The 27,581-nt window shown below is 44.7% G+C and overlaps 1 protein-coding gene across 1 annotated transcript; it reads right to left on the reverse strand.

Moving 5' to 3' along the window:
* Positions 1-1,327: 1,327 nt before the first annotated feature.
* On the reverse strand, positions 1,328-27,140 carry LOC147891783 (C2 and GRAM domain-containing protein At1g03370-like). The gene is made up of 9 exons (XM_087388237.1): positions 26,721-27,140; positions 25,055-26,371; positions 24,667-24,849; positions 24,274-24,557; positions 24,040-24,156; positions 22,016-22,287; positions 15,687-15,870; positions 15,273-15,548; positions 1,328-1,735 (listed from the first exon to the last, which is right to left on the reverse strand). Exons 1-9 carry the CDS (start codon positions 27,058-27,060, stop codon positions 1,544-1,546), a joined length of 3,165 nt encoding a protein of 1,054 aa, XP_087244363.1. The 5' UTR covers positions 27,061-27,140; the 3' UTR covers positions 1,328-1,543.
* Between the last annotated feature and the right edge of the window lie 441 nt (positions 27,141-27,581).

Raw genomic sequence — 27,581 nt, forward strand, 5'->3', positions numbered from 1 at the left:
GTCCCTCAGACAGCATACAAGGGACCAACAGTGTGAAGCCATACCACAGTTCCCGCCCTCTCCATCGGCTCAGACACTTTGTACTAGTGTTTATGTTATGTTGTATTTGCGTTGGGTGTAGATGCCCACTTAGAGCTCCACCCATTCAGCTTATTGAATCTGGTTTTTTCAGTCTCACAGACCCTTCGGCCTTTTGAAGACTTTAATAACATCTCTCTCTCTCTCTTCCTCTTCCCCCCCCCCCCCTTCCTCCCAAATTTCCTTTTCCCCTATAGCCACCACCCACAAGTTAGGGATCTTATCTATCATGCTTTGCATTCATGTATTTGGTCTTTTGGAATATCTGAAAGGCAATGGGCCTCAAGGTTAGTTTAACTAGGGGTTGCTGATGAATTGGAAGACGCTCTTGTGAAAGGTGGTGTTGGTGCTTTTGCGCCCACAAGAAAAAAAAGAAGGTACTTGCAAGCTTCTTTTACAGCCTTTTCGACTTTTGGTACGAGCTTCACATCACTAGTATTCTTGCATATCTTAAAAAGGAATTGATAGTTGGTTCATAGCCATGGTTAGACGAGAGATGTCATGCTTTATGTTGCTGGAGACAGAATGAAGAAAATTGACAACTAGCTCAAGTGACGAGCTAAGCTATTTCACGAAAACATGAAAGTTAGAGATGAGTGTGCAGATGGTGTTCTGCGTCGATGGGTTTTGCCACATGAACGTACCATAGTCTCGCAGGAAGCTCACTCTGCAGGCGGTAACTCTAAGAGAATATTGGCAATCATAGGAAGAAATTTAAGCAAACACTACAGGAGAGAGAGCCATGAGGCTATGCACTACTTCAAAAAGTTATTGATGAGTATTATAGTGAAACGTGCAATTTAAGACTCTAATTTTCCAGGATATATGATCGAAGCTCTCAATCTAAATCATCATGATTATGTCTTTAGGTATTTCTTGGCTCATCTTTTATAAATACCCTTTAGCATAGCTGTATGTCAGGTTGGCACGTTTAGACTAATTTGTGTATAGCAGCTTTCTTTTGGGATGATGTAGTTCCGCAAGTCTTGTCACCCCGTGTTCTATATTGTTCCCTTCGTTTTCCCCCTTCCCTTCACCACTGCTGAAGCTGTGAGCTCTGCCAACATCCTTCCTCTCTCTTTCCTCATTCCCCTCCCCTCTCTTCTCCTCTTGCCATACCACAGTTCCCGTCCTCTCCATCAGCTCAGACACTTTGTACTAGTGTTTATGTTATGTTGTATTTGCCTCATCAGCTGATTTAGGGTCATCTATGCCCAATTTCATCCAACACCATCATGAATCATGCCTCTAAACAGATTTTCCTGTGATATATATAGAGCTTTAAAAGGTCAAAATTTTTTGTACAACACCATGGACATGGATATTTCCACTCACAATGGAAAATATATATTTCAAATCTCTGGCCTCAAAAATATATACAGTTAATCCCTGAATTTCCTCATCTGTACAGTTGCCACAGGTCCATACCTGAAGGCTTATCTCATCCAGCTGCAGAATTCTATTCTCAATGTTGAAGAATCTCCTTCACAGATATATCAATGCTATCTTTAAGATATGTTGTATACTTTTCAAAGATATTCTTGCTTATTCTATTTTGAAACAGCGTGCTTTTGTGCCAAGCAACACCAACAAAGAGTCTCCATGTACACGTCATAGGTGCAGATGATATGTTTTCCATCTCTTGCCGTACTCTTATCTGTAGGAGAACACATTGTAAGATCATAAGCACCACCACCTCTTAAAACCCACTCCCTTCCAGACATGACACAAATCTGAAGTAAGAAACTTACAAATCTTACATACAATTAAAAACTACAAGCCAGTCATTCATAAAGAAACAGCATCTGATTCCTCATTGTTTAAGTTAAAATATTGTACATCCCTGAAAATTAAATCATCAAAACTTCATTTATTGTACACCAGCATCAATCGTTTAGATTCGAAAAACAATGCTTCTATGCAACAATATAAGACTGACCTCCCTGAACCAACTTCTTCTACATTCTATGCTCCTATCCTGATTTCAACCTTCAATACCTTCCACCATTACCTACAAGCACCCACTTTCTTGTTGTACATTACCAACATGGCCTCAAACACCGAAAGGCAATTGATAAATAAGCATTCCAGTTTCTCAAGGAGGTGAAACTCAAACAGAAGCATATGCAGCTCGGAAATGACAAGTTCTGATTAGAAGAATTCATGGATATATTGTGTTCTATTATTGAACTTGCTTTATGTAAACAGTACAGTGGATGCTAACAGTTCATTTTGGATTTCATTTGATACCTTGTAAGCGGATAAACAAGCTGATCACAGAGTATTGGGATAGGAAGTAGCTAAGTGCCCACCACAAACTCAATGGTTGATAATCGTTATCCATGTTTTACACATAAATATAATAACATGGTTTTTCAACTACCAGAGACATGATGGTTCCCATGAGGAGTTCCCTTGAGAAGTATGCAATGAGGAATTCGGATAAGGAGTTTGGTTTTTCAACTACCACAAACAAGCTGATCACAGAGTATTAGGATACGAAGCAATTAAGTGCCCACCACAAACTCAATGGTTGATAATTGTTATTCATGTTACACACATAAATATAATAACTTGGTTTTTCAACTACCAGAGACATGATGGTTCCCATGAGGAGTTCCCTTGAGAAGTATGCAATGAGGAATTTGGATAAGGAGTTTGGTGGATAAAGAGAGCTTTATAATTACAATCTGACATTCTGCTCCTCTCATGTGTGCCAACATATTGAAATGCTCCTCCAGCTGCTATGGAAAATGGCTCCATGCCTCCAAGGATCTGGTTTGGATCCCTATCATCCCAATATAGCCAATTGATGCAGTCCTATGACCAAGCATGTGACCCTCCGTATCTCAAACCCTTGGATATCCCAAGAGAATGTTAGTCCACCCTCTAGGCAACCAACAACCTAGACTAGCCAGTACACACAAGCACATACCAACTCATCTGTCAGACACGTCTGAGTTCTCTTCCATTCTCACCAATTGTCTTTCCAAGGGAATTCGTATTGATGCATCCAACATATTTACATCCACCAGCTTATAACATTTGTGAGAAATCAAAACCGTTTGTGGCTACCACTCATTGTTGAGAGAGGATCACTGTAGCTACTAGGACCATGTACTTATAGAAAGACGTAATCCGGAGTCACAACTCAGCCACACCTCCCTATCTCAGCCTAGCGAATCTCATTTGATGACCGTCAACATACATAGTAGATGCAACTAGGGGCAAATTGGTTGGATACATCCATCTCCATCGCATCAATTGATGACGAAAAAACTATCCCTACTTAAGTTATGCACCATCACTTTCATTATGTTGGATGGCAATGCCACACCTTGGCCAGCCTCAATCTGAATGCACTACAGCTCAACACAGCCATATCTTGCACAACCTGTATTGATCGAGAGAGGAGGTTTGGCTCTCCCTTGTGGTACTTCATGACCATATTGACTTTGTCTCATGAACCAATTTGTAAGAAGCATCAATCAGTAGATTTGTTACATCACTACCTATAGCATTCCAGTTTTGGAGTTGGATGTCACATGTGGTCCGGCTATCTACAATGGGATGGAAGATGGCCATAGTCAAAGGGCTGCAAGTGCTGCCCGTACAAAGGAGAGTTCACTGTAGTGGATCCTCGCATTGGGGGTCCACCCTTGCCTCCTCAATTTCACACTTGCATAACTCAGCTCCAACATCAAGAGCTGATCATTTCTTTCCTTGTTTTCACCATATCCCTTTGCTCATTCGCCCAATTGCCTACCTCACCGCCTTATGTAACATACATCCTAACCCAATTCCACCATGATCTAGACATCTACTAGTACACGAAGATACACCCTATTCTTAGACCATAGGTGACCTCCGTCTCTTTAGGGAAAAGTTGCCTCCATCACAAAAGCCCTGCATACTAATACAAGCTAGACCTTTCACCTTAGAAAGTGTTCCTGTCACGAGGGCGTGAGTTTGAACTTGCATGTGGGCTGGACCTAGAAAATCAAGTGGGCAGGACCGTGGGATGTGGGTGTACAATGCCCCTAGGGATTGGTGCCTTGGTGGTGAATTTGGGGTTTGGTCCAAAGAGGAGGCAAAGGATTCTTAGAAATTCAAGTTGGTCATTGGTTTGGTCTTAAAATTGCCCCACTAGAGGGGGTAATGGGGGCAAATGACAAGGGGGATGCCACATGGCGTTTCCCCATGCCTTGAATGGATTTGGCAAGGAATTATCTAGAATCCACGTAACCCTGTTGGTCGACAACGGAACAGGGACTTGGGGGAGAAAATCCACAACGAGGAAGGTTGACACCATGCGCTTTGCAACGGAGGTGGTCACGGATTTTGGAAGCTTGTACAGATCCTCTATGCACGTAATTCCAAGGTCATATAGTCTACTATTGTAGTACGGATGTCACCGTACAGCTTTGTACAATCAGCCATAAAGCATGTATGGGTTGGTATGGAGTTGCTATACGAGATTATGGTGCATTAGCTGGTACAAAGCTACAGCATGAAACTGCATCTTACGGGCTGCTCGAGTTGTTTCTGTATGGACCAGCCGTACAAAATGTACGGACAATTGTATGGGTGATCAGCTGTACAGCTTGTAAGGGTCATTTGCAGTCCCCTTGGGCTGCATTCACGGACAAGTGAACCTAGTTTTCACCGGCAGTGGCAGTGTGGAAAGAATGCTTTCCAAGTGGTATGCCTTTGCTCGAGTATGAGCTTGGTCAGATGCTCCAAATCTGGTGGGTGGTCATTGATGCCTTTATCCGTGACTTTGGGCACATCATTGGTCATTGTGTGCATCTTCTGGCAGGAAGGGGAATTGTGTGATCCAAAATGGATTGCTTGGAACAGTTCTGAGGTTTTATGGAAGTGCCTGGGATAGATTTGGATGCTCATTGTATGCTTGATGAAAGAAGAGCCCAGCAGGGCTGTGGCTAAGGGGCATTGATGCTTAACGGAATGTGGAGACCTCTGAATGCAAGAGGATTTGTGACCATTGTATAATCTTCTTCAGAGAAGTCCAAGTAATAAAAAAATATCGAAAGGGGTGCCAAGGGTTGATGAAAGAAGAGCCCAGCAGGGCTGTGGCTAAGGGGCATTAATGCTTAACGGAATGTGGAGACCTCTTCATGCAAGAGGATTTTTGACCATTGTATAATCTTCTTCAGAGAAGTCCACGTAATAAAAAAATATCGAAAGTTGCGCCAAGGATTAGGGGACGATCTGTGTCCTTGTTCTTGAGTAGGAGCACTCTAGCTCCCAATTACAAATTTGGAATATTTGTTTAGTATTGTTAGTGTGAAAGCATTGGCTGGTTAGTTGTGTATTACCGCCCTCTTGTTGGCCTTGAGGCTGGTTTCATGATTCCGTTGCTGGAACATCACCATCTTTTTTAAGGAGGTGAGCCTATGATTGTCTCTGGTGAAGTATTACCTACTATAATTCAATACAGCAAGGAAAACTCAGCAAATGTCTCTTATTGATGATGATTGGGATATGGAGGCGTAGTCCTCCCAGGATGAGCAAGAAAGAAATCTATGCATGAGGGAGCCTCCCAAGATGATCAAAATGTTGAGGCACAGCAAGCTGTAAATCCTTTTGGTGTGAGTGTCTCTCGGTCAAAAAGGCTCAAAAGAGGTTGAGGATGCAGAGGCTATTTAAGGCACAATTATTGAGTATTGTGGGAACACTCACGCAGCTCACACAGGACCCACGGTTCTTTGAGTTTATGCAGGCTCCTTTAAGGTCTAAGGAGAAAAAAGGGCATCCTCATGCAGGAGAGCCCACCCGAGTCCAAAAACAATCACTTGGCGTGATGCCATTTCTTAGTAATGCCAAATGCACAGGGTGCTCCATTGCAGAAATCTTTCCATGGTCCTGATATGGATATGCATGGCCAAGGGAATAATTTCCATGATGTAAACAAGAGCAGCAAGTTTTTCCCCAACCCTCTTTGCATCCAGGGTATTTTAGTGGTGGTTCGGTGATCTAGCCTATGTCTGGTCAAGCTATAGATGTTCCTAGAATGCTTGGAAACTACCCAGGGGGATCTCTATTGGAGGTCAACATCTCCTGATGTCACCTTAGTAAGAGAGGGTCAGTGCTTGTGGGTGTGCCCTCCCCCGTGAGGCTAGGCTAGTCTAGAGAGAGGGCCTTCTTGTGGGTGTGCCCCCCCTCCACAGAGTAGGCCGAGGTAGCCTTATCGGCAATCCTTTGGGGCAGCATATCCGACTGCCAGGTCGGTTTGGCAGGCCCCAGCAGAGGTGTGCTTTGCTGAGGTGGTCCGACCTGCTGGTCGGCCACTCAGCAGCCTCTCTATGGCTGCGTGGCAGCCTTTCTTGTGGTGGGTCCCAGGGCAGAGGGGGTCGGCCCCCTAGAGGTGTAGTAGGGCTGTGTGCCAGCCCTTTATAGAGGGCAGAGGTGGGTCGGCCCACCCTCTATGCTGGTCGGTGGCCTAGGGCAGGGGGTCGGCCATGAGCCCCCCTGCTGGTCGGTTGTATGAGGCAGGGGCTGACCCTATTTATAGGGCCCCCTCCCCTCATTTGATTCCATCATCTAGAACCGGAGCAGTCCTTCCAGCAGTGCATCTTGTGGAGCCTGGCAGAGGTGCAGAGCCAGCCCACAGCATCACCTGAGGCGCAGGGTAGTGGAGCAGTCCTTCCACTCCCTCGTGCCAGACTTCGTCTTGATAGGTGTTGCCTGACCAGATCCCCTGGCAGAGGACCTTGGCATCCTTGCTCAGAAGGAGGCCGAGACTCTCTCCTAGCTGTGGGATTTGTGTTCATGCCAAGGTAAGATCCTTTATATTTCATAACTGTACTCCTCAGGTGATTAATCACGTGAAGCACATGACAGTGGCCAAAAGTATATGGGAGCTTTTGGCATCCATGTATAACCGAACTTCTCTCATGAAGAGGGTCTCAATGGAGGTCCAGATGAGGTTGTTGGATCCCAACAAATCTCCATCGATGCGGGAACACATCAAAAAGTTACAGGAACTTCAGTAGGAGATCCTCCAAGCAGGGAAGCAGATTTCATCGATGGACATGGCCATAACTCTCCTATCCCAGTTATCCTCTCAGTACGGGGCCTTCTATTCATCCCTGATCACTGTGGTAGGGTGAATGAGCTGACCTGGGAGGAATTGGTCCCCATAGTGCTTGACTAGGAGGAGCGCTTTGTCGATCGTACCTACGACAGTTATAGGCTGAGGCTTTGACAGCTGATCAACAAGGAAGAAAACAGTTGACAGCTGATGAATGAAAAGGTCTCAAGGAATCCCAAACATGTAACCGATGTGGCCACAAAGGTCATTACTGGCGGCAGTGTCCCCAAAGGAACGTAGAGGGGTCCAGTAACCAGGTGGCCAATAGTGTGACTGCTGCGATCACGTTTACTCCAGCCTTCTAGTAGCATGAGGAAGGCGTTGTAGTAGTAGGTTGTCCAGATCCAGATGGAGAATTGCTTGCTTGTCTGTGGCAGCTAGACTTGCCGATCAGGTGCACCGAGCAGGGAGTCATTTGTCGAGGTAGGCTTTCAGGCAGGACCTCAAGCCACGAGGAGTTGTTCCCACTGACTCAGGCGGCAGTTTGTTACCAGTTTCTATTTTGTTTGAACGTTATGACCTAGCAGATCTAGGGGGGGTCTCCAAGTGTTCTACTGCAGCTATTGTCTGATCCTGTTAGAGATCTGGATGGGTCGATAGATTGCCAGTGCGAGAACCCAGACACAGTTGATTGATCCTTGTGAGTTGTTATCTGCCCATTGTCATTAGAGTACTAAAGCTCATTGATCTCACGACAATGTACGAGTTTGGACTTAAGAGGGGCTATCTAGCTCTGCAATACTGGTGTCCATGTAGAAAAGCAGACCTTGCACCGAAGGCAGTATCAGTTGGATTATTGTTCCAGCATCCTCTATTAGAGTCATGTACTAGTATAAGCAGTTGGATTGTTGTACCAGATGACCCAGTGTACCATTACGAGACTAGAGGAGTGTACCTAGCACTAGTGGCATGGTAGCAACTGTTCCAGGTTTCCAGTGATCATGCTGAGGCGGCTCGTGCTACGAAGGGGCTTCTTCGACAGTACCTGTGGCGGTTTTTAGCGGCGGAGTATCACACGACGGATTCCTCTAGCTGTCCTAGACTCCAGCGTTCTAGTAGCATGAGGAAGGCATTGCAGTAGTAGGTTGTCCAGATCCATATGGAAGATTGCTTGCTTGTCTGTGGCAGCTGGACTTGCCGATCAGGTGCACCGAGCAGGGAGTCATTTGTCGAGGCAAGCTTTCAAGTAGGACCTCGAGCCACGAGGAGTTGTTCCCACTAACTCAGGTGGCAGTTTGTTACTAGTTTCTATTTTGTTTGGATGTTATGACCTAGCAAATCCAAGGGGGGTCTCCAAGTGTTCTGCTACAGCTATTGTCTGATGCTGTTGGAGATCCAGATGGGTCGATAGATTGCCAATGCGAGAACCTAGACACAGTTGATTGATCCTTGTGAGTTGTTATCTCCCTGTTGTGATTGGAGCACTAAAGTTCATTGATCTCGTGAGAGTGTACTAGTTTGGACTTAAGAGGGGGCTATCTAACTCTGCGATACAGGTGTCCATGCAGGGAAGCATACCTTGCACCGAAGGCAGTATCAGTTGGATTATTGTTCCAACATCCTCTGTTAGAGTCATATACTGGTACAAGCAGTTGGATTGTTGTACCAAATGACCCAATGTACCATTACTAGACTAGAGGAGTGTACCTAGCACCAGTGGCCTGGGAGCAACAGTTCCATGTTTCCAATGATCGTGCTGAGGTGGTTCGTGCTACGAGGGGGCTTCTTTAACAGTACCTGTGGCGATTTTTAGCGGTGGAGTATCACACGACGGATTCCTCCAGCTGTCCCATCTGCACACCCAGCTCCCTAGCATCTCTATTCCATCCAGGAGCTGAGAGGGGGTGTTGGAGCTGAGAGGGGGTGTTGGAGGTCAACATCTCCTAATGTCACCTTAGTGAGATAGGGCCAGTGCTTGTGGGTGTGCCCGCCCCCACCGAGGCTAGGCTAGTCCAGAGGGAGGGCCTTGTTGTGGGTGTGCCCCCCCTCCGTGAGGATAGAGTAGGAGCAGATCGAGGTGGCCTTATCGGCAGTGCTTTAAGGCAGCATATCCGACTGCCAGGTCGGTTTGGCATGCCCCAACAGAGGCGTTCTTTGCTGAGGTGGTCCGACCTACTGGTCAGCCACTCAATAGCCTTTATATGGCTGCGTGGAAACCTTTTCTTGTGGCGGGTCCTAGGGCAGAGGAGGTTGGCCCCCTAGAGGTGCAGTAGGGTTGTGCGCCCGCCCTTTATAGAGGGCAGTGGTGGGTCAGCCCACCCTCTATGCTGGTCGGTGGCCTAGGGCAGGGGGTCAGCCATGAGCCCCCTTGCTGGTCGGTTGTATGAGACGGGGTATGACCCCATTTATAGGTCCCCCTCCTCATTTGTTTCCATCATCTAGAGCTGGAGCAGTCCTTCCAACAGTGCATTTTGTGGAGCCTGGCAGAGGTGCAGAACCAGCCCAGAGCATCACCTGAGGAGCAGGGTACTATAGCAGTCCTTCCACTCCCTCATGCTCCCTATTCACCTGGCTGTTGAGCTGTGTGTTCCGAGCTCTCGAGCAGTCCGTTGTTTCTGTGGTTTTCCCTTAGTTGTAGCGGGTTTTCTCCAAAGATCACTTGTAGTTCTCTTATGCCTTTTCTCTCTCCTTTCTCTCCTTCCAGTGTGTGTGTGTGAGGCGTGCTATCTCTCTCTCTCTTCCGTTCATTTCCGCTGCACTTCTCACAATCTCAACCTGGTATGTAGGAATGCAAGAAAATATGTCTAGGAGTATGCAGCCCGGAATGCCAAATATAATGTATGGCAATATTGGCATGCAGCTAGGAATGCAAAGTGGAATGTCAGGGAATTTACGGGTATGTTTGGTATGCCTGAGGCTGGTTTGGAAAATCCTCTAATGGGTATTGGCACTGTAGGATAGGCTAGAGGGAATGCTATGCATCCTCCATTTTTGCAGCCACCTGTCCAAAGGGAAGGTAAAGGAGTACAAGAAAGGTGGGGCAGTAGTGAAGTTTGAGATCTTTGATGGGGCTCAAGATAGGCTGAAGGCTCTAACTTTTGTGCAAAGTTTGATGCAGCCTTCTTAGTAGGAAACTTCACTGAGTCCTCTAAGATGCAAAAGGTAGCCACCTTCATGAAGGGAAATTCTTTACAGTGGTGGACCAATTTGTTGCTCCAGAATAGAGCACCGACCAGTTCGGTTCAGTTAAAACAGGTATTTTCAGCTACTTGGCGGACCACTACGTTTGAGATGGATGTTATGACAGCATGGCACAAGTTGGATGCAGCCGACTGTCATAACTTGAAAGAGTACAATAAAAAGTTTTGGGAATCCCTATTGCCGGTTAGTTGTTATCGGCATGTGCCTTTGTTAGAGCAAATTGAAAAATATTGATGTGGACTACCCAAGGACATTTGAGACTACTGCACAAAGACAAGGGTAGCCAATATGTCTCAGCTAAGCGAAAATGCTACCACAGCTGATGCATTGTTGCTTGGGAACCAGCGAGTACAAAGTAGTAAGTTTGATAGATTCAAGAAAGCAGGGAAGCCAAGGAATGCTTCCAAGACTCCATTCAAAAAAGGGAAGAAGTGTGACAAGCCAGGCTCTAATCGGCTGTCACGTGAGGAAAGAAAGCTTTTGATGGAAGCCAATAAATGCTTTCACTGCAAGGAATAGGGGCATGTGGCACGGGATTTCCCAAAACACAAGCCTAAAGGGAAAATGGATGATAGGGATAAGTAGAAAGGCAAGAAGCCTAAACCATCTGCAGGATTAATCCTTGACGTTATCTGTTAGCAACCAAACGGGGATGCTACGGAGCTTTGCAAGGCATGGGGCAAAGTGAGAGATCAGATGTTATTGATCTCTTTTTTTTTTTAGCAAAAATGTCATTGATCTTCTTTGACCCAAGGGTTTGTGTAAACTCTCTCTCTCCGGAGTTGGCGGGCAAACTTGGAATCCGTGCAGAGGAGATGGGGCCTATGAGCGAGGCACACTTGGCTTGCCCTAGGTTTAGCACTCCGATCACCCCGAGGCCTGAGAATCATGGGATTGATATAGTGCCAAGCAATAGTCCACCAAACAGGCCACCTTATAGGGTGATTGCAGCTCAACAAGAAGAAATCATGAACCAGGTGAGGGATCTTTTTAGAGGAGGGGCTGAATCAGCCCAGTTCATCCCCTTACTGTTCACCAGTTCTGTTGGTGCAGAAAAACAATGGTTATGGACAATGTGCATTGATTATCGTGCACTGCACAAGACAACCATAAAAAGCAGATTACCCATTCCAAGAATAGATTATATCTTGGATAGATTAGAGGGATTGGCTATCCTTAGTCGCATGGATATCAAGAGTGGGTATCTTTCACACCCCCGTGACATTGTGATTTGATGTTTCAAGAGAGGGGTATGTCATGGGGGCGTGAAATTCTAAGTACTTTAATGTACTACAAGATTGTGACAACTTTGGTTTTAAAAGTCCGAGCGTGGGCTTAATAATGTGTAATTAAACACGGCATGGTGCCTAGCACATAAGTGTAATTAATCCCTAGGCCCAAAGTCATTCCAAGGAATTAAAAGAGTGGTTGTTGGAAAATGATGACGTGGCATTTTTAATGGCCCCCCTAGAGGGCCATGTACCTTCAGTGGGCCCCCTAGAGTTCCAGGTGGCTCTAGTGCCTTCTACATGCTCCTTTGCCATTCCTGGACCTTCCTAGGTCTTCTAAACTTCGCATGTGTGGTTTTCTCTCTCATCTTCTCCCTTTGTTGAGATTTTGGACTGGTTTTTCAGCCTCCTTCAGCTGAATTCTGTTTTTCTTCATAACTCCTCACCTGTTTGGGTTCCTCGACTTCCGTTTGGCCTGATGGCTTCCCCTCTGCCTCCCCTTCGCAGTGATATGCTCTTCACTCCGTGCGTTTGGCAGAACGGGCAGAGCTGAGCACTTCTTTTGCTGGTCGAATTTGCAAAAGTGGCTTTTTCTGGATCTTTTTGCTTCTACAACCTCCTGGGCCTCTCCTCTTGCAAAGCTACAGCTTTCTGTTGAATTTCGAGTGGTCCCACGCGCTGGTTGATTGGTTTTTCTCAATTTTGGAGGACTTTCCGGCGATGAAACTTCTCCAAAACCTTCTCAATGCATTCCTCTCTAAAGTACGCTTCTTTTGAGCCCAAGAACTCCCACTTTTCGCGACAGAAGTGCTTCTTTTCGCAATTTTCAATGGGATTCTTGCTAGTCGGCTCTTGTAAATGCTCTTTCTTCATGCCTTTGCACTCCTCTTTGGCTGAGAATGCAATTGGGCATTGGCTACTATGTCCTCTTGGCGATTGAGGACTTGGTTCAAGTTTTCAAGGCTTGGTGAGTTGTGATTTTGCTGCTGCAATTTCTTTTTGCCATTAGCTATTGGTTGGTCTCGTGTGCCGCCTCTTTCTTGGTTCACAGGGCAATGCTACATGAGACATTCTTTGGTTGGGTACTTTGCTGATTTTATTTTGGAGCTTTGAAAAGCTTTGTGAATGCCATCTAGAAACCACTCAAAGAGAGTGCAACTGGGGTGCAGTGTGATTGCATCTAGACAACCAATGGAATTGCACTCGGAAAAGAGAATGTCTTTGGATTGAGCCTATAGGTTAAGTGCACTTATGTGATGGTGTTCTATGCTTAAAAGCCTCGCGAAGGCTCTGTGAATTGGGGCTGCGTGCTCAGTTGCACGGAAGGTCTCCCAGATGCAACTTGTAATCATTTCACTGTGAAATATAAAGAAATACCGAAAGGGGCACCACGGTGTTTGGGGCCAATCAGGTGCACTTGTCTATGTTTGTTGAGCAGGGGCGTTCTAGCCTCCATCCCTTTTTCAGTGGTTTTGTTTGTGAACAAATGGGTAAATGCCAAATGGTGATCATGCAATGGTTAATGGTTGTGATATATGCTTTGTGAGCTGTAAATAAGTGATGAAGTGATTAAAGGTTTAGTTCCACCGCCCTTTGAGTGATTAGAGGCCGGTTTCAATATCATCAGATATACACATTCGTCCAGAGGATGTGTCCAAGATAGCCTTCAGGACCAGCTTTGGGCTGTATGAGCTCTTGGTTGTGCCATTTGAGCTTACGAATGCTCCTGCTACCTTTAACAGGTTGATGGACAGAATCGTTAGGGAGCACATATCTTTTGTGGGCACTTTCTTTTATGACATGATAGTGTACTCAAAAGATGAGGCGGAGCACAAGAAGCATCTGGCAATAGTATTTGCAAAACTCAACAAACACAAGCTGATCATAAATGCAAAGAAGAGTGAATCCTTAATGCCTGAGATTCACTCTCTGGGACACATTGTCTCCAAGGATAGAGTGCGCATGGATCCCGATAAGATTGAAGCAAGTCGCAATTGGCTGCAGCTGAAAATTTTGCATGAAGTACGAAGCTTTTTTGGGCTTATGCTTGTACTATAGGCAGTTCATACGCCATTTTGCTGAAATTGCTTCACCCCTCTATGCAATGTAGAAGAAGGGAGCGTCTTTCATATGGGCTGAGAATCAAATTGCAGCATTTGAGATGCTGAAGGAAAAGCTTACTTTGGATCTTCGAAAATATTAGTCCTACCAGATCTTCGAAAATCTTTTGTTGTCCAAGCAAATGCATGTGGAAGGAATGGCCTTGGAGTGGTCATTATGTAGGATGGATGGGTAGTGGCCTATAAGAGTAGGATTTTGTAGGCTGATGTAAGACATTTGGGCATTTATGAGAAGGAATTGCTGGCTGTAATTCATGCAGAAGCACTATTTACTTGGGTCTGATTTCACAGTGCAGACACATCATCAGTCTTAGAGATATTTCCTCACTCAAACAAAGTTATCTGAGAAGCATATACGTTGGGCCAAATTCTTATCCATAATTCACTTTCAGATAGTGCATGTGGAGGGTAAAAAGAACACAGTGGCCGATGCATTGTCAAGAAAACCTCAGGTTTCCGCAATAACCATTGCTTACCATACTGAGTTGGATGCAATGAAGGCCAATATGCTCAGAATGAGGATTTCTCAAGGATTTATAACCAGTTGTTTGATAACCAGCGGCATGCCATTATACTCAAGGATGGCTTTGTTATGATGTATGGTCGCCTTTGTGTCACAAAGTAGTTGAGGTCAAAGGTTATGATAGAAAGTCATGCTCCATAGTATGTAGGGCATAGAGGCATTGATGTCACGGTGAAGGTAGTGGAGCACCTTTTCCATCTCTACAGATGGCCTCTACGGATGGCCTCAAAGTATCTGCATGCCTTGTGATCAATAATATCTTAGTCAACCTAGGTTAAACCAAGGTTATGACTTGTGACACCCAGCTGGCTTTGCACAAAGATATTTTTGTATCGCGCATGGAATTAGTTGAGATATTGATATCCTATGTATGATCGGGGCTAACATTTTTTAGAACCTATCATCTCCATGAAGACATGGCTTGCGGTAAACTAACAATGGGATATGCTTCCCTGCAAAGCTAGAGTGGCATGCTCCCATGCACAATTCCAAAATCCACATCTGAAAATGCTATCCATCCTTTTCACATCCAAAGGAGACAGTCATGCATCTGCTCTTGACTTGCCCAATCGCCTGTGATTTTCTTCCCCAATTCGGGACTTATCTTCGTGCTCAATTTCCTAGCATTGCTTTTGGCAGGCAGTTTTGGCTATTTGGGAGATATGCCACTACACCAGACTATGTTCAGTCTTTCAATTGTGCCCTTACTGCGCACTGTTGTTGTTATATTATGCTCTACCTCTCGGATCTATGGACACTCCACTATGGATGTTTATCATTTCTTCCATTCCTCCCTGCATCGCTCTCTTCACGATACACATTACATGGGAGATTTTCCTACGGCCTAGCTAGAAGTGTTCTTTCACAGTTTTTGGTTTGGTTGTACTAGCTATTCTTCGCTACAGCAGCTATCACGTGTTTTCTTTTCAGCGTCTTCTAGCTTATGAGTAGTAGCTGTCTCACTTCGGGACAGCTATGAATGTGCATTCTTCTTAATGAAAGGTTCTTTAACAAAAATGTGTGTGTGTGTGTGTGTGAGAGAGAGAGAGAGAGACAGACAGACAGACCTGGAAATAGTCCCCAAAAGGGACGTCGTGTAGAGTTAAAACTTCATCTATAAATAAAGCCTGCCTATCTTCTCGGTGTGTTTTCTGCTGTATGCATGTAACAGCAGTCCCAAAAAGAGAAATGCGATTGCTCAATTTGAAAGTGACACGTCTCTGTTGCACTAAATCATCACCCATAGACTCCCACGGTGTTGTAGAGTAGTTCAGATGCCCCGTCTTCTCTGCTATCTTATCCTCTAGATTATCTTTGTGGTATATAAGTGATATTGAATCAACCTGTCAAAATGGATTAGTCAAATCACTTACATCCTATCATGCCAACGCATTCTGATCAACACTTGGTTGCAACTCGTAGTGAAAACATAGCACCTTGAAAAGATGAAATACATGAATGGAATCAGGTAAACTACTCACAGAAAGAGGTATCTTTGCAACGTACACCTCTGTCAATTTGGCCTCATCAACACCAAGAAATGTCTCAGATTCGTCATGTTGTCTGTGTGTCATTGCAGAATGATCTCCCTGTTCCATGTCTGCAATGATCTCCATTTGTTGTTCTGGGCTTAGTGTTCGATACTTCCACAAAGCCATCATTGTTCTGCAAAAGTTTTGTCATCCATTCAGCCAGTTGGCACGATTTCTTGTTGCAAAAGGCATTGCAATAAGCCAGCTAACGTTTGGCACACCTCTTGTGACATTTAAATACTAGAGTCCTTAAACCAATTGTAATATTCCACAGTCGGACAGATCAATCACATTTGAATTGAAACACTGCACAAACCAAAGTTGATAAAACGTTTGCCTTCCATCAGAAAGAAAATTCCTGATGTTCTTTCTTTCTGTTATCTTTTTGGCTCGGAAAGTATGTGGTTTAAAGATAACTTCTTCGAACAGGTTCGAATCTTTACATACACAAGGTGGGAGTTATCACTATTTTTTAAAAATTCATTGCATCCAAATCACTGCTTTGAATCTAGCATTTGTAAAAACAAAAATGCAATCATTTTTTCATATCTTATGCATCTAATATGCACCAGACTTTGAGTATTGAGATATTAACAATAGCAATGAAACAAAGGCATACAAGAAGAAGATATGAATCAAAGTCAGCAAGCATACCTTAGCACTGTTAAAAATGGAAATGCTTTGAAGAGGTTCGTGCCATTAACATAGATTTTCAATTACATCTGCAAGTTTGGTGCTAGTGATTGTGCACCTTTTCAAACTGGGTCCAATTTATGTTTAGCTTGAATGTTTCATTTTCACATTTCACCTAGCCATTCTTGACACCATTAATCATAAGCATACTAATAATTCATCCCAAGCTTAGCAATTAAAGTATGATGGAAGGGAATATATCTTGAACTAAAGAGTAGATCTAAAACAAATATCCAAGTACGATGCAAAAATGATCAAAATCCAATCTTAACAATGTTGAGATATTGTGGAATGACTAAAATAATTAGAAAGCAAAAGGAATGACTAAAACAACTAGACAGCAAAAGGAACAATTTCTCAATTGTAAGATGTGAGGCCATGACTAAAACAACTAGAAAGCAAAAGGAACACTTTCTCGCTTGTATGATGTGAGGCCCACCAGACTTACAACCTCCCACCTCTCTTCTACTACCTGTCCTCTATAGCCTCTATCCTCCTCTGCTCCCTCGTTTGGACTTTGACCTACTCCCACCCTTTCTACGACAGGATCTTCTACCTCTACTAGGGCTCTCTTTCCTCCGAGCACACGCAGCCATCCGAACTCTCTCTCTCTCTCTCTCTCTCTCTCTCTCTCAGGCCTCCGCTCCAGCTCCACACATCCTGTTCCACTTCCACTCCAGCTCCAAACACCCCCCGCTCTCTCCCCACTCTCCCCCCACCTCACTACCTCTCAAGCCTCTCAGGACTTTCTCCCGCTTTTTTTCTCACCCTGAGTTTGGGCTGAATCCCCAGCCCAGTTCAAGGGTTAACCTGCAAGGGGTTATGCAGTTCAAGCCACTAGGAACAGAAGAAGATGCCATCCCCCGCCACCTAAACTTCAGCCAAAAGACACTCCTATTCTGTTGTCACCTCTGTCCCGACACCACCCCCTATGCAATGACTTACCAGAGTTAGCGGAACAAGCTCGCAGGTGCCATGGATCCACAATAAGAGATCTACTTCTTGCAGCAGGAGCTTAGAGAGGTCAAGCTTCGGCTTGCATCCTTGGAGAGGAAAGTTACTGACACAGCTTAGTACTCAGCAAGGGCTGTAGCACGCCCTTTTCTCCAGCCCATTGAGTTTTCTTTCTCCAGCCCATTGAGTTACTAACACAGTTTAGTACTGAGCGAGGGCCCTAGCGTGCCCTTTGCTCTAGGCCCATTGAGACTTGCATGAGTTTTCTTTCCATGTGCTCTATCCAATAGCCCCGCGAGGTCTCCTGCAGATGTTAATACATCTTTCTTTCTTTCTTTCTTTCTCTTACAAAACTGCATCACACAACCTACATGTGCCATGTGATACTAGCTAGTGTCTCCTAGACATCATCCATTATATAAGACGGGCTTGCATGGGATCGGTGTGACATGGTGAATCTCTTCATGCCCTACTACCTCTGCACTATGAGGATCCCATCTCTGCCTCAAGTAGAGAGCCTGCCAACACTCTGTGAGCCAAAGTATTGTTACACTCTGTTACAAATCAAAGTGAAGCTAAAGCAGAATGTGGAATGAGAGATTAAAGTATGAGAGAATGAGAGACAAGATGTCACAAAGCAACACAAAGTATATTGACATAATGGGATACCACTCACAAGATAGCTCACACATTCATGTACACGACCTTAAATAGACAAGGGAAGAATTCTACAAAGCATACCGCCTCCAAGTGTCCCACATGCAAGGAGGTGAGTACAATTAGTTGCCACATAGCCTAACATAACTAGAACCTTAGACACCCAATCCACTTAGGTACACAGCCCCCCAATGATATTGGATGCTATGATCATCTAATTTCTCAACACTCCCCCTTGACCTAGCATCCATACCACGTAGGGTGTGCTATGATCAGGGAATCACTAAGAATTTGTTTGATCGCACAGAAATGCACATTCACATAGTCACCATTGGCAAGATTGGCTTCATGGTTGGACGCAACATTTTTATGATTAAGCTTCTCATCACACTCCTTGCGGCAATCCTTCATGGCATGTTTAGGCCGCTTGCAATTTATGTAGTGGAGATACACTATCCTCATTCTCTCTCTTGCTCAATACTAACTGCAAACTGCTAGATGAGGCACTCAATACACAAAGTGATGCTGTGGATGTGAGTGATAGAATCAGAGGGAGAGAAATGGTGTGGACCTCCGAAGAGGAATATATAACTGAAATGTATGAATGACCTACGGGCTGAATACAACTGTATGGAGGGGCTGAAACCCTCATTGCAAAACTGGAAAGAAACTAGACTACCTAGAGGAGGTGAATCCTCACTAGATCCCTGTAGAAGCTGAGGCACCCTGCTGGGCTGTTGTGGGGAGCCTAACTGCTGCTGAACTGAGGCTGCGATGCCCAACTGTGGGATGGAGAATGAAGACCAAGGGGGCTGCCTTTATAAGGCCCCCTTGGGCCTGGAAGTGGACTGACCAGTAGCTTGCTGCCCACCAACCAGGCAGACTGCAGGCCGACCTGCTGGCTGCACTGATGTGCCACATGGCAGCCGCCATGTGGCTACTATAATGGTGCCGCCTGTCCCCTGCTGACGTGGTGCCTTTGCTGAGGTGTCACCTGCGCTGTGATGGCTGTTGCCTGCGTGGCAGTCCATGTGGCTGCTGATGTGGCTACTTGGTGACTGGGCAGCCCACGTGGCAGCCCAGCATGCCACAGGTTGAGGATGCCCGTGACAACTTAGTAGATACGTGGCTTCTTCACATAGAGAGCATGCTCACCAAGCATTTAGTTTCTTCATCCTTTGAATAGGTTGCATCTTTCTCTTTTTCTCCTTTCTTGAGGCAATTCATCGTTGTCATGGCTCCTTCAACCCGTTTGCCAGTCCTCAGTCATAGATGTTCGTCTATAGCAGCTTTATGCTATTCGGGCGGCTGCTTTCTAGCTTCTCCAAGCTCTCAACATGCAACATGCTATTGTATGGTTCTCTAAGTGGTGAGCTTCTACCTCCTGTTGTGCAGCTTCTCCAGCTTGCTATGGTCTCACAGGTCGTCTTTTACAGACAAACCTCCCAAAACTTACGTTCACATCGCTGTGTCTGTGACTATCATGGCTGTGGCTGTTTGGTACACTGCTACAAAACTCAACTCTATCTAGTTTCTCCTATGGGCAGTTCTTTTTCTTGAGCTCGCAGAAGCCTTGTAGAGGCGGCCACGAACGGTGCAAACGACATCAACCACCAGAAGAACACTTCAAAATTCTTTCTCCACCTAGTTCATTGTCTTGTAAGGACTAGTCAAGCAGCTCCTCAAGTCGTGTTTCCTCACGGGTGACTTCTTTAGTAGCTCTAGAGCTGCTCTACCGCTGTAGAATGATGCGACAACCTTCTCTATTGACAGGGCTAAGATGCTTTCTTTTTCATTTGTTGATTCCTTGTTGTTGCACTAATGGCTTTGTAACATAGACTAACACTGAGAGCTTTGGACTCTCTCTCCCTCAGCCAGAAAAAGCACTCATGAGAGTGAAAGCAAAACCTCCGTTGTGAGAACTCATCAAGTAGAATCTCTCAGGAAAATGAAGAAAACGCACTGAAATCTCTCAAAGGAATGAAAAATGAACTCTAAAGAGAGTCACTCAAGAACAATTCTCAATCTCTCTCTTTAGAAAATGAGCTACCCAAAGCTCTAATACATGTTACAAATCAAGGTGAAGCTAAAGCGGAATGTGGAATGAGAGATGAAAGTGTGAGAGAATGAATAAGAAAGTATGAGAGAATGAGAGACAAGATGTCACAAAGCAACACAATGTACATTGATCACAAAGGGGATACAACTCACAACAATAGCTCGCACACTCATGTACAAGACTTTAAATAGACAAGGGAAGAAGTCCACTTGTCTTGTACAAAGTATACCACCTCCAAGTGTCCCACATGCAAGGAGGGAGTACAATTAGTTGCCACATAGCACCCACATGTGTCTCCAGTCTAGCACATAACTAGAACCTTAGACACCCATTTCACTTAGGTACACATAATATTGGATACTAAGATCACATGGGCAGCACATCAACACCATAGATAGCGTTGGACTGATTTTTCAATTTCTAATGTGTAACAATGACATGTGCCATCTCTCTCCGTATGGTCAAGCCACGGACCAATGGGAAGGCCTCCGTGTGCCACCAGACGGAAGTAGTAGATCTTTTGTGGCTGATGACTGTCCAAAGCCATGACTTAAACTTGGAGAGACTGCCAATCGGGACTTGCTTCTCGAGAGAACCAATTCGCTGCACATTAACATTGCAACGTATGCTCAGCTCAAAGGATTTGGCAGGTTGGATTTGCTAGTAATATAAAACATGGGTATAAAAGGTTATTGTAGGGTAATCAACAATCACTACCTGTCGTGCAAATGAAATAGCTACAATTTTTTGTCATTTATCTTTTGTCTTTTATGGCTGCAATTATAGATGCCATGGCAATGCCACGTGGCTGGCCAAACTTTTCTATTCATCCATTACATTGATAAGCTGCACTAGTTGAACTTCACACTAGTGTCATGAAAAAGGACTACTGGTTGGTCTAGAAATAGTATCAAAAGTAGGAAAGCCACACATTAGCATCCAATAGCCAATCCTCCGATACACACCACTACCATGCAGTGATATCTATTGGAGGTATATGCAGCTCATAGTGAGTGAAGGCTCTTTCATGGGTGTGCCCGCCCTTATTCAAAATAGGATAGAGTGTGTTTGGAGGCCTTTTCCAAGGCTGTTGGGGGGGCTGTATGGCCGAGCCTGTAAGGCTGGTTGGCCAGGCCATTTATGGCCCTGACCCTGGTCGGGTTACACCGACTTGGGGGTCAACCGACCAGCCTAATCAGTTGACTGACCCTAGGGTCGGCCTATGTGGCAGGAAATTTATTGCCCTTCACCATCTCTAGATCATTCTACTCCTTTTCTGATATTTCCTCTGCTGTATATACACTTGCCATTTCCTCATTCATGTGTTAATTGTCTCTCCCTCTCTGATAAATGCTTCTGCACTGCACCACTCTCACAGTATCCACGCCAAGTGCACTCTAGTACACCCTTCATGCAAAATGGTTGAAAATCAAGCTGCTCGCCAATTTTGAGTTCACCATTGGAGCCGATCGGTCACAGGATCTCCCAGTTAGCTACGGCAACTAGTTAGCAAGTCATGACACCATGAATTCCCCAATCATACCCCGCACAAGTCCAACTACCTTTTCCACATGTAGCCACATTAGTGACCCCTAACCATAAAGATAAGCACAAGTACATGATCTTGGACCTTCTACTCTCTAGCATAAATTTCAACTAAGCTTTGGGCATATTCGTGATAACTCAAGCAACATGTGTTTTGTGTTTCTCATAGTGCTTGAAGTTTTTTGTCATTACTCTTAGTATATTTAGGCCATGCAATAGGAGATGATAATCATGTACTTTTTCTCCTAGTGAAAATACCTTAATAATAACCAAATAAACAAAAAAGGTGCACATACACACACCCCAAACACACGTGCACACACACGAGTACATTCACACATTGATTGGGTGACAAATTTTTTTTAAGTACCTGTATGCAGGCTTGAAACGGATGAATGATTGAAACTGGAACTTAAAGCGCCCTTTTGCATCCATGCTTTTTGCACCATGTTGAGCATCCATAGCTCGTCCCTTCTTAGTGAATATCATGATTGTGGGATTTAGTAGCATCCCTACGGAGCCCAAAGCTGGAGATGTCTCTTTTATCTCCTCTATATCCTCCCACAAGATAGTAAATTTAGTCTTATGCCCAAAAATATTTGAGTAAAATGCTAAGACTCGTGGAGAAAGGAACAAGCGCCCCTGCATTAGAAAAGTGAGAAATAGTTAGCGTTCTTCAAGACAAAACTTTGCAATTCATTTAACATATCAAAAATTGGCATTCTAAATATTCTTTTTTGTCAAGAGAATGTACCAATTCTATGTATGTACACAAAAGGGTGGGCTAAGGAAGAAAATAAGGTAAAGCTTGTTGCACGTAAAATATTCCTGTTTTAGAGCCTCTTAATAGGAATAATGAGAGAAGAGTGCTTTGTCATAACGTATATCAAACTACTATGGAAACATACTAGGTCTTAATCCAACATTAATATTCTTTAACTCAAATTTTAAATGCAAATTAAAAGCATTCACCATAGATGGATTATGATTGCCTCCTGTGACCCTATTCTCAAGTCTCAAATAGATGAACCCCTAGTCTTGGGCCAAAAATTGCACGACCTGCAATCTCTTCAAATAATGTAGATATTTATGGATGATAGTCCAAAGAAAGTAGAATGGCATTGGAAAAGCCAATCGCTTTTAGCCTTCACTTCAAAAGAGTAATGTTTGGAGAGAGAGAGAGAGAGAGAGAGAGAGAGAACTATAAAGATATACCTTCACAAGACTAGAATATCTTGCTAAGTCTTTTATTTCCAGCAACAAAAAAACATATGAGAGAGAGAAAGGGGTCGATAGAGAAAAGAGAGGAAAAAAGGGAGTCAAGAACAAGCATGAACAAAGCTAAAAGTTAGAAAGAAAATAAACATAGCAAGCAAAGCTACTCATCAATACCCAGGCATGAGCTGCCATAAAGGTTTCAAAAGGTTCTAGAACCTTTTGCATCAATACCCAGGCATGAGCTGCCATAAAGGTTTCAAAAGGTTCTAGAACCTTTTGGGATGTTTAGAAATAAATAGAAAGATGTTTAGAATGTCTTAAATTGACCAAAATGGTGGACAAAAAGGGATAAAAATATGTGCATGGTAGAGCTTGAGCAACCTAGTTCCTAGATGTTCTACCCACTTATAGCGAAAGTCAACGATAAGATCATTAAAGTCAAAGACCCTCTTGAGAAAGGGCTAGTCCACCATCGTAACTCACCCTATTGTCTTCTAGTCTTGCTGCTCCTAAAGAAAAATGGATCTCCTTCAGTATGTGATTGATTATCATTTGTCTTTTCCTAATATAAAGGGTATATTTGATCATTTGTGGGACTACACAATATTCAGAGGTTAGATTTTAAGAGTGGATACCAGCAACTTGGGACGGTACCTGAAGACACATGAGATTGAATTTTGGACCACCATTGAACTATCTGAGTATTTAGTAATGCCTTTTCGCCTTACCAATGCTCTAGCTACTTTCAATGGACTCATGAAAAGACTTTTCATTTTGGAAGTTTGCAAAAGCCTTCTTTAATGATATGTTCGTGTTCAATGGGCTCATAATCATAAACAAAACAAACAAGAGCTTGACGTCTTCATGGACTCACTTGCAGAGCTTGGACTCAGATACTACACACTCAAGGCATGGCCTACAGGTTACCCAGTCATTAGCACCGGAAACGAGTATGCTTGTCATCCTTTTATACATATATCATTTTCCTCCAGAGGTGAATGTGGACCCAAACATGACAACTGTTGACACTCTAGCACAATGATAATTCAATCCTGTCTGTACAATCTAATTGACACTTCAATTACACCAATGTAACAGAATACTTTCATCCATTTGAGATGCTTATTAAACCCCACTATAATAGCAAAATATAGCTTAAACCATATGCATAAGTACCTGTAGTAAAAGCTTCCGCTTTAGAGAGCAGGAGAAATCATTGACCAAAAACTCTTCTGATGGCAGTGCAAACAACCTCTGGAAAGATGCATTCTTTTCAAGGGAGCGTCTTGTAATCTACAGAGGTCAGTGACAATTGCCATTAGCATAAAGTTTACCTACTAAGCCCAGTTTCTAGCATGAATGCTTGAGTATCCTTTTCAATAAAGCAGTATAGGAAGTGCACTTTTATACCTTTCTACCAACGTCCTTTTCCAATTTCTCGATGTAGCGTGCGACCCCATCCGATTCTTTTGGGTTGATCAAAAGAATGCGCAAGTGAAGCTTAGACCCACTTGCTCGAGCCTTCTTTCCCTCGAGAGCAACCCAAAGGTCAGATAGCTGCTCTGGTGTTTGCTTTAGAAAATTTATCTCCGCATGCCCAAGTGATTCAGCTTCAGTGAATGGACCCTCAAAGTCGAAAACCTCCACGTCCATTGTAGATGGTGCCTCTTCTGTTGCATCAAACTCAAATCTCTCTGTGCCAAACAGCAGGAAAGAAGGACAATGAGAAGTCGATATGGCTTGTATGTCAAGACTATGGAATTTACGGCATTGAAAAAATCCTAACAAAGACGTTTATGCCACCTTCCCATTCCGGATTCGCAGTCTGCAGCTTGACAGAGCTGGTACGTGACTTCCCGTTGCAGGTGAAAACAATATATGGGTCTGGCACTCCAGCCTCATTGAAAGTTGGTAAGTTTGTCGCCCCCACAAGGGTAACTGATAGCAACCATCCATTGCCCTTTGCCTTCACTCCATGATCAGATCCTGGTCATAAAAGTGTTAGCTTACCATCTTTTCAAATGAAACATCGAGTTCGTCTTGCTTGGTGAAACATGCAAGCAAGTGCGAGAAAGCATGAAAGGCTATAGTATCAAAATTTATGCGAAACATTGAGTGTATTTTTGGCACATAACCATGATACAGTTCAAACAGGGACAGCAGATGATAATTACAGTATGCCCCCAATTACCTCTGCAAAGCCTTGCCTGCATAAATTTCCTTGCCATCTGCAGAAGGTGCTCAATTTGGACTCCCAGTACAGCTGACGTGACAAGTTCACGCAGGGTGTCTGGTAAATCAAGCTTCCAAAACTCGAGGCCATCTTTTGGACATGGCCTCGAAAAATATATATGCAACAGAACCGCAAGCAAGGAAACGAGTGTTACAAATACCCTCAAATTGTAGAAATACTCCTTGGCCAGCTCCCAGTCGGTTTTGGGCTGTGATGCCTCTGATTCTTCCTTTTGAGGCCATGCACTTTCTAAAACAGTTCCTACCAATCCTTGATCAGGCTTTGCATACTTTTCTAGCACCTCTGCATACTGTTGATAATTGTCCACAAGACCCTGGCGAGCGCCACTCTCAATCATCCCCTTCATCATGGTACTGCTAAAATAATGCATACCCCATGATATGCGAAGACGTGAAGTTTTATCTCCCGTAACCGAATCAGCTCCTGTAAACATACAAAATTGCAGTTCCACGCGAAACGTTTTGCCGTATGGAACATCTGGTGTGCTTGCAGAAATGTTCACAACAAACCCTTTCTCGTCTGCCCTCACATAGACCTGCTCTTCCGTGGCCTTCACCGATTTTACCAGCTTCGTAGGGGCTTTCATATACGTTACAACCCGCTGTGGTAGCTCCCCGTCCCGTTTTCTCCACGGCCCTTCTACCAAGTCGGTGGTTTTTTGCACATTCACGAGGTCCCTTAGAAATTCAGAGCCTGGTTTGAATATAATTCCATTTAGACGCTTCGCACTCACGGCATACATCGCATCGAGTAAGATGCCGCCTCCTAGCGGAGCTGGCAGATCTTCCCGGGTCGATAGTACAGAGAGACCGTCGTCCTCAAAAAAGGAAAGGGGCACCACGCCTTCATCCTCATTACAGCTGTCGCTGTCTTCAAGGCTCGTACTGTCCCTTCTGTCGGATTCGCTTACGTTCGTGTCAGCTTTGTCAATATCAGATTTTGACGGGGACAAACTCCACGAACCAATGCCAGAGAAAAGTGACGAGATGCGTTCAAAAAGAGATGGGGTAGAAATATCCTTCGTATCCCCGGCGGAATCCCGGCTTTCAGCTTCCCCGCCGGTACTACTCAAGACTGATGCTTCGTCATGCGACATCACGGTTCCTAAAGAATCTGAGGAGCCACTCCGAGGAAGAGAAGAGCGTTCTGGTGTGCTGTTCAGGGATGAAGCGGTGCTCAATTCAGATTGGAGTGCCAACGGACTTTTAAAGGAGGAAGTTCTCCCAGACAACGAAATACCAAGACGTATTTCTCCTGCGATTTCAGTTAGTTGACTCAGAAATTGCGATTGACCTTGAGGAGAGGAGCAGGTATCTTATTACAAAATGGCTATCGTTTGTTCCATGTCAATGGCTACCGTTAAAATTCAAGCACGAGTTCTCAACCACGATTTCGGAAACGACATTGATTTCAAGGAGAATTGAGGAGGAGCGGAAATGAAACAACAATCTTGGCCTCCCGACAGCTCTTTGAACATCAATCGCCTGTAACGTCTACATTTTCTATGATCGAAGAGTAGCAGATCACGAAATGCAAAGCAAACATCGTCACACAGAGAGCCAACATCATCATGCACGAATTGATGAGCCAAAATCCGGCCTACCGGTGATTGGAGTCTTGGACTTCCTGCTGCGTTTCTGCAGCGGATACCAGGCGGAGGAGAGAGTCTGCCTCTCGGCGCTGAGCACGGTCGAGACGGGAAAGCGCAAGCGGCCAAGGAAGTCATCGGTGAAGCGGTCCTGGTTCCAGACGGAGATATGGAGCTCAGAACCGAGGTCATCGACGTTGAAGACGAAATCCTCGAACCAGGAGGGATCGGGGGTGTGATGAGCGACGGAACTTTTGCATTTGGTGCTGCCGAGGCTGATGCGAGCGTAGGGGTGGCAAGGTCGATCGGGGGAGCGGAGGGATCGAGCCTCCAGGAGGTAGACATGGAGCTTCATGGATCATGAAGGGAGAACGGAGAAACGACGGAAGGAGACCGAAGACGACGGCAATCTCGACGGAAGTTTGGACGGAAGTTCTTTCCGGTGATATCAAAAAGGGGGTCTTTTCGTTCGTTAATTGCTATATACATACTTCCCTTGAAACGAGTGCCACGTGCGCAAAGGGTGTTCCTAGAATGGGCCAGGTGTCCATGATTCTCTGCTCGACACGCCACCCGTTGTCCGCCACGTCAACTGCCGGGATGTCATCCCTCTGTCCGTTCCCTCTACCCACGTGTCCAAAGCTTGTTTCTCCGCTCGACACGTCATTCTTTCCGCCACGTCGATCGTTGGGAAGATCGAACTTTCGACGGAGAAAACTCCCGTCCCCAAGCTGGACGGTCAACGCGCCGCTGGCCGCCACGTCAACCGTTTTGGCCACGTCATTATGGCATACGTAGAGGATGACGGAAGCCCGTCAACGCCGCCGGGCTTGTGCTGGAGTCGTGGTCGCACACGTGGAGAGTTCCTGCTCCAGC

This window comes from Dipteris shenzhenensis, chromosome 17 (assembly GCF_047967505.1).
Source record: "Dipteris shenzhenensis isolate YYH24624 ecotype China chromosome 17, Dip_SZ_1.0, whole genome shotgun sequence".
Classification (NCBI taxonomy): domain Eukaryota; kingdom Viridiplantae; phylum Streptophyta; class Polypodiopsida; order Gleicheniales; family Dipteridaceae; genus Dipteris; species Dipteris shenzhenensis.

Excerpts from the sequence above, each read along its gene's own strand:
- LOC147891783 (XM_087388237.1), bottom strand. The coding sequence starts at position 27,060 with ATGAAGCTCCATGTCTACCTCCTGGAGGCTCGATCCCTCCGCTCCCCC. Across the intron at positions 26,372-26,720 it reads GTCCAAGACTCCAATCACCG|GAGAAATACGTCTTGGTATT; the intron begins GTAGGCCGGATT and ends CTGAAATCGCAG. Across the intron at positions 22,288-24,039 it reads AGCGGAAGCTTTTACTACAG|GGGCGCTTGTTCCTTTCTCC; the intron begins GTACTTATGCAT and ends TTTCTAATGCAG.